The sequence below is a fragment of the Lepidothrix coronata genome, unplaced genomic scaffold (assembly GCF_001604755.1).
Source record: "Lepidothrix coronata isolate B3197 unplaced genomic scaffold, Lepidothrix_coronata-1.0 Scaffold1, whole genome shotgun sequence".
Taxonomy (NCBI): Eukaryota; Metazoa; Chordata; class Aves; order Passeriformes; family Pipridae; genus Lepidothrix; species Lepidothrix coronata.
In genome coordinates, this window is record NW_016690181.1 from 2,802,613 (window position 1) to 2,813,912 (window position 11,300).

At 43.8% G+C, this 11,300-nt stretch overlaps 1 protein-coding gene across 1 annotated transcript; it reads right to left on the reverse strand.

Annotated features, from left to right (window-relative positions):
• Window positions 1-508: 508 nt before the first annotated feature.
• Window positions 509-8,939, reverse strand: VPS18 (VPS18, CORVET/HOPS core subunit). The gene is made up of 5 exons (XM_017812485.1): window positions 8,777-8,939; window positions 6,422-6,563; window positions 6,141-6,232; window positions 3,549-5,419; window positions 509-2,825 (listed from the first exon to the last, which is right to left on the reverse strand). Exons 1-5 carry the CDS (start codon window positions 8,865-8,867, stop codon window positions 2,097-2,099), a joined length of 2,925 nt encoding a protein of 974 aa, XP_017667974.1. The 5' UTR covers window positions 8,868-8,939; the 3' UTR covers window positions 509-2,096.
• Window positions 8,940-11,300: the final 2,361 nt, after the last annotated feature.

The following is an 11,300-nucleotide window of genomic DNA, read 5'->3' on the forward strand; positions in this document are numbered from 1 at the left end:
TTTATGGGAGAACACTAAGCAGTTCACTTCCCTTCACCAGCACATACCCACTTGCCTCCCAAGAAAACAAACCCTCTTACCTTTTTCACTGAGTGACACTGCAAAATTGCCAAGAAGCACGAGTGGTTATTGAAACTTTTGAAACATGTGACAATGCAAAGAAAGTTCAAAAGATACCTTTATGTAGCTTCCTGTACTACTGGCACCAGTCATTTAATCACTGCTGCAGTCTTTGCTGGCAGCAACACTCTCCACAACCTTGACAACAAATCACGTAAATGATTTTTCAGTTCACAATGGTGAGGAAGCATGAGATTTGTGGTATATGCATCTGGTGCGCACTCCCAGACCCAAAGAAAACTACATGTGGGGGTTTCTGAGCCGCCTCTTAATGGAACCACTGAAACAGTGGTTTCTGATGAGCCAAGAAACACACACCACCAGGTGGTAACAAGACTGCCTATCCCATGGCTCCGACAAAGGAAAGAGGATTTCAAAACCTCAGGTCTTCCTACCGTCAGATCTGTTCTTTATTACTCATGTCATTTTACACAGATAAAATTCATTCATTCCAGGTTAGCTCCCAATAAAAGCATAGAAGTTCTTCTGAAGTTCTGAATTGTTACCATAATTCTTAGGTCAGATCCTTGAGGACACCAATTTATACTAACATGAAGACCCATTTCTACAACCCTATAAACAGGGAGATTTGGAGATTGAGAGACAAGCACATTCATATGAAAGAACTGAAAAGGTTTTTCAGAAGACAGTAATTTCTATTGTCTCAATTACAAGAGTATGATTTTCTCCTTTTAGAACATTCAATTCTTCTGTCAATTACTACCTTTGTGATTTAGCCCCAAATGGCAAAACTTAATTAAAATTTTATTTTCTTTAAATAAATAAGGAACTCTTGTTAAATCTCTAAAGAAAATATTTTGTTCCCTCACTCACAAGTAATGATTGATATCTTCTGGGAAGAATTTTCCAAATTGGAGCAATAGATAGAAGCATTGACTTACAGCCATTTTCAGAAAGTATCAAATACTACCAGGAAAGCAAAAGACTCTCTAAGCACAAGGTACTGGCTTTAAAGGGCAAAGCAAAATTTCACACCACAGAACTTTTTCGTAGACTACGATTGAGTGAAACTCTGACTAGATCTCTAGTCTAGTATCAAGTGCAGCTTGAAGAGGACCACTTCAAGATAATACAAACAGGTTGTGTTTCTGCTTGCAGAACATCAGTTGAAACCTTATTACTGCATATATCAATTTTGGTTTGGGGTGAAGACAAAACCACGACCCGCTACACAAAGGCAGTCATAGTAGGAACAGCGTGGAGAGAGAGAGAAATGGGTGAACAAGCATTTCCAGAAACAATACCTAGAGAAAATTCAAATGGATAGGCTTGTGCATAAAGCTTGTGAGAAAGAGAATTACACATCTTGAATTGCAGGCAAATTATTTTAGTGTATTATGAGACACTCCTGCTTGAGAATTATACACATTCTTACATCGCCGTTGCATAGAAACATGTATTTGTGTAGCATGATGTTTACAAAATACATACGCAAGAGCATTTGTCCTTTCATGTTCCTCCCATGTATGTGGTTATAGATTCTCAGCAAAAAGGAAACAGATGACAATTCCAGCTTTGAAAGTGATAAATGAAGACTACATTGCTTAGTGTCCTTCACTATCTTTCCCTTTAAGCTTGTCTTCACCAAAACAAATACCACACAACAGGGAAGACAAATCATGGGCTATTCCCAATTCCTTCTGGACAACAAGACACTCCATTAGCTTCCCATTGAGAACTTCAGAAGAACTGCAAGCAGCAAACATCTGCTAAATATATTCCAGGATGTAAGTTAGTTCTAACTATTGCTCAAGTTCTTAAACAGCCATAGCTGTATCTCCCCATTTTTCAGGACTACTTCTCTGTAATCCTGGTAAAAAGACCCCACTACTCTCCTTAGAGTTCCACAGAAGCCACCGTATTCCTGCTCCTGGAGGTTATACTGCCACCACAGAAGTTTCACAAGTTGTGAACAAAACTACTCTCACACACTGACAGCTGCAGATTCGGAAAAACTACAGCCAGCTTTGCATCTCCTCTTCATACTTTTGGGGATCAATAAAAGGTTTGTCAATGGATCGGATCATCAGCTCACCACAGTACACACATTCTGCTGCCACGATATCATCAATGTCAGCTTTGATCTGTTCCCGACTCTGCTGCCCCTTCCCCAGGCTAATGGTATCTGCATCCTTGGGACGATGGTGGCTCTTGGACGGCTGACTGGTAGCTGCCAGCTTCTTCTGAAGATCTTCAAGTTTTGCCTGCTTATAGGCAGGAAGGTTTGGGAAAACTGCTTGGAGGAGACAGTCATAGTGAAACATGTGACCACACAGGAAAAGGTAAAAAGGGCGGTTTAGAAGTGGAAAGTCACAAGCAGCACATTTTTCCTGAGGTTCCACAGACCCATACTTATTTCTCATTTCTTGGATGTCCTCTCGGATCCTCTTGGCACTCTGTGTGGCTTCCTCCATCTCCCTTTTCAGCTCCTCAATGTGTTTGTTGTAGTCCTCCAGCGAGTTACAGATTGCCTCCTTGAAATGGTCAATAGTGACAAAGTCTGGAAAGAATGGCAGCACATCTTCAATCTTCAGCAGGGCACAACTGGACAGGCAGGCCATTGCCTTCTTGACATCCTTCTCTTCCTGAACAACATGCCGAGCGATCTTCAACCACAGCTTCTTTCGGAGTTCCTCATCATCTTCAGGAAGATCTGCACAGGACTTGGCAAGATCAACATCCACCTAGAAGTTGGACAGACAAGGAAACAGAGTTAAGTTTCCCTCTTTGTTTATCCACCATTCAACTTCAAAGCCTGCTGTCCATTATAGGAGGAATTAACAGAAAACTTCTCTTTGCCTAGGACTGCACTACAGGCCTGCTCCTTGTTTACATGTCAAACATCTCTCCTCTCCACTAGTATTCCCCCATGATGATTCGCTTGCTACCCAACAGAGAAAAAAGCGCAGCACAAAAAGGGCAAATCCATGTTAGAGTATCTTTGCTGGTCACACATTTCAGCTAAGACATAGCAATGCCAATAGAAAAAAATCCAGCATCTCACTGAAGGTCAGATTAAGCTGACGAAGGCATTCTTCTGTGACAATTTTCACAGCTAGGAACAGGAAGTAATTAGAATCCTTAACAGTAGCTATACAAGTCTTGCATAAAGGCAGATATGTTAAAGGTATTTTATGTCAGAGACTGAGCTTAAGACAGACAGTACTCCCCCTTGTGCTTTCCAGGGCCCTACCCTCAGTTATGGCTTGTAACAGTCAGCTGTCTACTTAAAACAATTGTGAAAGCATAGAAGTATGTTAATAGAGACAGGTCTTTCCTCCTAGCCTTAGCTGCACAGCTTCAATCCTGATGAGTCTGTCCAGTTCCTCTCAATGCTCCATTGTTCAAGGTAACTTGAATAAGCTACATTGCTGTATATCATAGCATGCACAGACACACACACACACCTGTAAAGCGAGATCCACAGCCTCCTCATATAATTCCATCACTTTGTAAATATGGACACATGCATGGTGGTGCCCATGCTCTGCACACAGGCGCAATGCATACTTCAGGTCATAGTGGATCCTGTTTGGATTGGTTCCTGCTTGCTCCAGGTATGATAGCAGTGAGTCTGGCCGACATAAAGCGTAAAGAGACAACAGGTAGTTGTGAATGGCTTGCTGGGTTTCCTCCAACTGATAGACACAGAACTCCATATATCTAATGGCTTCATTGATCTGCTGGGTGCTGGCACTCTGGCTATAGTTAACAAGGGCTGGAATGAGGTTCCTGGCATCCAGTCTAGAGCCCATAGAAATCCAAGCATCAACTACCTTCTTGGGAATATGCTGGATGAGAACTGGAGAGAACTTGTAGAACAGCTTCTCGTCTCTGTGCCTGGACAACACATTTAGAGCCTCATCGTACTCATCATGCTGGCAGTGGTGAGCTACTACACGCTCGTAATCCTGCATGATGACTGCAAAGTACACCATGTGCTCTGTGTCGCCATGGCTTGCCAACAGCTCATAAATAGATGCCCGATTATTAAAAAGACAGTCTTTGTTTTTAGGACTGCTCAGGAAAGTGCGAAACTTCTCCCGTGTATCTAAATAGAGATTTCGCTGTGAGGGATCTCCTTCCAATATACCCAGCCAGTTCAGGTACAGCTCTGTCAACCACGTGGTCAGCAGAGTGGTCTGTGTCTTCTCTGAAGGTTTTAGGTTACTTAGCTTCTTAATCAGAAACTCCATCAGGGCCTCTTCTTGCTTGGCTTCAATGAACTTCAGAGCAATTTCCTCAAAGTAGTTCTGGGTCAGTGCGTAACATTTGGCACTGTCTAGATACCTCTTGTTTTGGAAACAGTGCTCTGCCTCCTTTGCCAGTACAATATCTAGACACTCTGGACGGTCCTTACAATACTCTTTAGCTAAATCAAATTTGTTCATATTCATATACATCTTCCACACGTCTCTAGATTCCCGTTGGACATGGTAGCGGAACACTACTTTCTCAGTGTGGATCCATATCTGCTGGACTGTGGGATCTTTGATCATGCACGTCAGCAGGCCAAACTTCTCCAGGAAGAGATCTTGGAAAACAACCTGTCCATTCAGAGTGCATACAGCCTTCACCCGGTCAGGCAGCAGCAACAGGAAGTGGAACTGGGTAAGTACAATGGATATTGGCTTGTTCACAGTTATGTCAATATCAGAAGGATAAACCCAGACCCGTTCATCACTCAAAATGGAATCAGGACGACTATAATCCAACGTACCATATAAAACACCATTTCCCATCATCCAGGCAAAGGAGCGTGGGTTGGAGCGCAGTTTTGGAGTGTAAAAGGCTATCTCACTGAATCCCAAGTTGGCCGGAAACTCCCGAAAGCTGGGCAAATGGTCAGCATGCATAGCAAATATGGAGCTGAAGCCTTGCTGCTCTGTTCCTTCAGGCACTTTGCCAACAAACTGGAAGAGTCTCTTCCTAGTGGTTGCGATAATAAAAAATTTCCCTTCTATCCCTCGTTCAATCTCCAAGCAGCAGACTGGGGCAGGTCCTGATTCCTCCTCCAGAGTGTAGACCTGTCGGAAGTACTGGTCAGGGTTAGTGCTGAAGAGGCTTCCTTCGCTGACAGAGATTTCAGCCTCATAGATCTGCCCCTGGGATGTCCCCACCAGGATGGGCCCAGTGTTGGTCTCTGAACCAAGAAATTTGTTCCAGCCCACACTTTCAATCAAGTGTCCTTTCCAGCGAGAGAGTGCCCGCACTTTCTGAACACTTCTGTTCAGGTAAAGGCATTCACTGGTGTTCAGAGCAATCAGGAGATGGGAGCCTGCCAACAGGAGATGGGTATGGGAAGGAGAAGGAGAGAACAAATTAAGACTGTGCCTAAGCAAGCCAAATTCCTGAGGCTTCTAATCCTAACATTTGATAAATTCTAATATCAACATACTTAATCCAACACTTTCCCAGGCATTCACAGGAATGTGGGGGATTTCCATGTTGGATCAGAATGGTAGTCCACATGTTGCAAACTTACATTACTAGTCCCAGATGCTTTAGCAAGAAGGTACTGTGTTTCAATAAGTGTCCTAAGGATAAACAGTTCCCAGAGTTCCCTACTACACCTGGGAGTTGGTGAGATACAAGCATCTCCTTCCAAACTTTCATTTAGTTTTTTAAAATCAGTCAAGGCTACAAACTGCAGATGTTTTATGGTCCTTTTTAAAAATCCTTATATAAACCATACAGCACAGAGTGATGGTCAAAAACTTCCTTTTACTGGCTTTAGCAGCCTTGCTTACAACAGCCTAATTGCATGTGTTCATTTTAGAGAGTTCTGAAACACAACACCGACACAACAAGCCAGTGTTTTACTACTAGCAAAAGGGCAAATCAGTAAGCAGGGACCCTGGGCAACAGAGCCTGGCCCAGAAGATTGACCTGTTCTCCTTATATACAGAACAGAAAGCAAACTTCACCAGAGCTTTGTTACGCATGCTGAATTGCACCACTGACCACTGTCTGTATATATCTATGGTCCACTGCCTCACCTGTGTGGTCCAAAAACATCTTGTAGACTCTGGCTTCATCTTTGCGTCCCAGCTCTACCTGATTAGGTTCATCTGGCTTCCCAAGATCAATCCTGCAAAGAGAAACCATGAAAGCGTGCTTCCAACAGAAGGCCATGTACATGTAACTCCTTACCTGTTTTCCATATTTGGCTCATGGCTTCTTATCCAGTTTGCAAATATAAGTTCTCTAATAACTTAAGAAAAAAAAAAAAACAGGCAGGGGAAAACAAGCAGTAACTTCAGGACTCTGGCAGCATTACCTGAGAATGGTGTCTTTGCCAAGGCTCATACAGAGCTGGTTAGAGGAGACCACTAAGCTGTTAATTTTCTCTGGAGGAGCAAAATCAATCCTTTGCTTGTTAAATATTGGTGTTTCCTTCTCCAGTCGTGCATTCACATAGCCTGGAGAAAGAATGCGAACACTTAAAAACTAAATAAGACAAAACACCGCAACAATAATCCCATACTGCATCAAAATCCAACCTAAAAGACTAGAAGGATCATTGCCTGCTCCGAGTTTTACTGAAAAATGCGTGCTCCATGGAGCATGAACACAGAGAGCAGCACTCATGTAGATATGTATAACAGGAAAGAAAAATAATAATATGCTTTACTGTCTTGTCACAGAACTGCAGACTTGTTGTAAGTATTAATTTGAAAGCACATAGAATTGCAGGGGATGCCAGAAAACTGTCACATAAACTGCAAAAAGAGCTGAAAATGAGAGTAGAATTACATAATAATTTGTTTTCCTTGATTGACAGTTTATTTGTTCAAGACAGGAAAGAATGGTTGGTATTACACAGCACAAAGAGGGCTCTGAGCAGACACTACCATAGAAGCTACCCCACTACTTCTGCCCTACAGAGCATAGGCCTAACATTCTCTAAACTAGGACTACCAGCACCACTTTGAAGCACACTCAATACACAACTCAGCAGGACTTTAGGTTGGATAGAGTGTCACTGCTTGGTTATCTACAACTTTGAGAAACAATACCTGCAGTTTAACAAATGCAGGGGACAACTAACTGAAACTGAGAAATATGTTTCAACATCTTCCAAAATTTCCAATCTAACCTTATGGACTGCTTTCAGGAAATTAACTATTGTATCTTTTTCCAAAATAAATTTGCTTAAACTTCAGATTGCCCACAATTTTTACCAGCCCAAGTTTTATTAAAAATTGCCAGTCTGGTCTGATTTAAGAATAATGCTGATTAGGCTGTGCCTTTGCCATTTACCAGTTTCCCCAACTTCCTTTGCCAACATCAACTGTCAGCAAACAGGCAGATTTCTCAACTGTAAAGCAGCCATGACTGGAGACAGGTGTTGCAGCAGTCAAGAAGAAAAGCTGAGGCCTTGAAAATTTATTTTCAGTGACCTGGCCTGTCCCAACACTGTTCTGCACAACACCTCTTCAGGCCGCTTATTCTTTATCTAACATTACAATACAAGATAACAATTTATGTCAAAACAAACAAGAGGAACATACCTACTTCAGTACTTAGGCTCAGAGTAATTCTGCCAGCATATTTACACTCAATAATATCCACAGCATGACAGAATTCATCAATTCTTACTGCATATATGAACCTCACAACCTGGTTTCCCTGAAGATTCACAGTGGGCAAGACCATATGAAGAAAAAATTTGAAAGAATGTGTCCACGTATTTCCACACTTGTAACTCAAAAATGCCAGCTCTGCACAGCAGCTGGTACTACCATGACAATACCAGATAGAACAGAATCGTCTCATAACCTATATTTCCATGCCACACCCAACAAAATGTTGAATGGTGGCATCTAATAGGGAATGGTTATTGAACCTAATAAAGCTTGAATTTATCATGGAATATTCCTGCCATTTGTTTGCTTTCTCTCACAAAGGAAAGAAACAACTGACTGGGGATCACACCATCACTTTACATCAATTGGACACCTCCCTGAATAGGACCGTATACCAAAGCTTCACAGATCTTGACAGAAAAGTTTAATAGTGATACAGACTGCTTTCTTGGTAACCTTGCCATCATGTAGTCAGCCTAAAGGAACCACTCGAAAGAAATGAAGTCTTCGAAAACTGCCCCTGAGTTAGGAAACTAACTTCATACAGGTACAGCTGTGCACACATCCATAACACTGCAACAGCTGGCTTCCTCAGAGAGGAGATAAAAAAAGAAGCAAAGTGATGAAACGTTCTCAACCAGCTACCACAGCTCTGAGCGGGGCAGGGCTGAGGTGTGGTTGGTTATAACTTGTGACTACAAAGGCATACGCCAGTTGGTGCACGCGTGTTCGCACCGCACGGCACGGGGGCCGTGCAGACCCTCCCACAGACAGCAGCACCTCAGTTCTGCTAAGGCGCTGCATCACCCCTGAGCTCCACCAGCAATCAGGTGCTCCCTGTGTCAAAGCATTTCACACAGCAAACAACGGAGAAACAAATCGCAGCTGAAAGCTGTGCGACACACACAGCGATACACTTTTTCCTGGAAACACTCCCCACAGCCCGACACATCCTAGTCACCACCCAGAGCTGCCCACTCGCCTCCTCGCTCTCAGCAGGAAGACCCGCATACCGAAGGCCCCGCCGAGTGCAGGAGGACACCTACCGGAGTGCGGGATGCCCACGCTGGCGCGGCTCTGCTGCACAGAGGCGGAGCGGTGTAGGGAATCCTCGTACTCGTCCAGGATGGAGGCCATGGCCGACGCCGACACCTGCCCCGGCTCCAGACCCGGCTCCGGCCTCGGCGCCCCCCGAACCGCGCCGGCCGCTCCCCCGCGCTCAGCTGACCCCGTCACGTGGCCGCACCGCGCCTGCGGGCCGGGCCCGCCGGGCGGGAAGGGCCGCTCCCTCCTCAAAATGGCGCTGGAATTAGTCGGGGCTGTATTCGCATCCCGGACCTCCGTGTCCCTGACCTTCCCCCGAGAATGGCTAACTGTGCTGTACCCTTGCTTCCAGGCCTTGGGCTCCGTGCAGTGCCCGCAGCTCCTGCTCGCTGCTGTTGATGCCAAAAAGCTTCTGTTGAAATAAGAAAGGGCCTGCTCGAATAAACAAAGGAGTTTTATATGTCAGTAATAATCAGATGATCTTTTATCGGCAGTTTTTTATGCCAGTAATAAACCAGAAGTTCCTCTATGGGAGTTGGACAGTCTGGTTTCGTTGCTGAATATAACAAGATAGAACCATGCCAAACTTGAAAACCTGTATTTGTGACCAAATAACGATAAAAAGAGGTAGGGTACCATCCCAAATAAATACTAGAGACCCCTCAAATGACCCCTTCCCAAATATGTGTGCATGTGTAATAAGATCTATGTAATTAATTAACATGAATAAAGATTCTTGGAAATAGGCATAAACTTCTGAGAATGTAAATACATATGCATACAATAAATTGGATATAAGCAATAGAAATGTGAATCTCCCTGTGTGATAGGCAGAGATACCCCCCATGTACCTGGTGCTGTAACAAAGTAATGTTGGCTTTCTTACCTGTAGCTCAGGTTTGAAAGTTTTCTTTCCCATTTTTCTGTGAGGCTGTCCTGTTGCGTGCACCGTGTGCATGAGAAATCCCTTCTGAGTGCAGCAGTGTGCAGCACTAGAATCAGTCCTGATGGTCCTACAAACACAGTATTTCATAGTGATTCTACTTACTGCAACTAGGGGTTGTCTGTTTTTAAACACTCCTGTAAAAACTCCTGTGTTGTGGCTCTTGTGTAGTACTGAGTGGTAAAATCTTGCCTCTATTCCTAGAATGATGATTGAGGCACAGCATATGGGGATCCAGCTGTTCTTGAACTATACTGGACTTGCTCTGCAAGTTTATCCCAGCTTTCTAGACTAAATGTGTTGGACTCAGCTTCTGTATCGCTAAATAGTGCTTATAACTTGAGGGTTTCTTTTGTTCTGGTGTGCTAACAATTGTTATTTACAATTTTACCTGCTAGATTAAACTAGTGGAATTTATAACAATGGCTTTAACAAAAAGACTAATCTTTTATACAACCCTTTGGGTTTCACAGAATCACAGAATATGCCAAGTTGGAAGGGACCCACAAGGATCCATGAGTCCAACTCTTAGCCCTTCACAGGACCATCTCCAAGAGTCACACCATGTGCCCGAGAGTATTGTCCAAATGCTTCCTGAACTCAGTCAGGCTTGGTGCTGTGACCACTTCCCTGGGGAGCCTTTTCCAGTGCCTAACCACCTCTGGGTGAAGAACCTCTTTCTAATACCCAACCTAAACCTCCCCTGACACAACTTCGGGCCATTCCCTCAGGCTCTGTCACTGGTCACCATAGAGAAGAGATGAGTGCCTGCCCTTCCTCTTCCTCTCATGAGGAAGTTGTAGACTGCAGTGAGGTCTCCCCTCAGTCTCCTCCAGGCTATATAAAATGAATAGAGATGTCTATGTGTATACTATATGTATGCTGTATGCTTTATGTATGCTATATACTATACTGTGAGTTTAAACTGTGTATTAGATGTAATTTTCACTTTCTAGAAGGAACAGAGAAATGTTGTCCCACAGGGTACAGGACAACATGGAGGGATCCATTACAAGATCGAGGAGGTCTTCCCAAACTTAGTTTGGACATCAGGTGGCAGTGAGACACCACTAGCAGCAGTGGCATGTGGTTGCCTTTGCACAAAGTTATATCTCCTTTTTCTCTGGTCTTTTACTGGACACCTCACTCCCATAAACTAGAGCTGTGGTCTGCATCACTCAGCCTCAGGCCTTCTCCCCAGTGCTTAGCCAAATATGCAGGTCCCACGCTAGCAGGGTTCCTGGAGGCTCCAATGGTATGCCTCCACAGGGTCACCTCTGCCTGCTTTGCTAAAAACAGAACATGGCTTTTGCTGACTCTGCCTACCCGCAAGCACTGGCAGGAGCCAAGACCCAGTTCCAGCTTCTGCTCTTTAGCCTCTTTATGTGGCAGCTCTGAGCCAAAATAACAAAACCACATTCTTTTGCAGTCTAATCATCCCGATCATCATAAGCAGCAACTGTTCTCCTTCAGCTTCTTTAAAGGTACATACAAATTACATTAGGTTTAGGGTAATGAGTTAGGAAGGGACTTCTTGGACTATCAGATCCATTCTCCCACTCTTGTAGATACCACATCATATA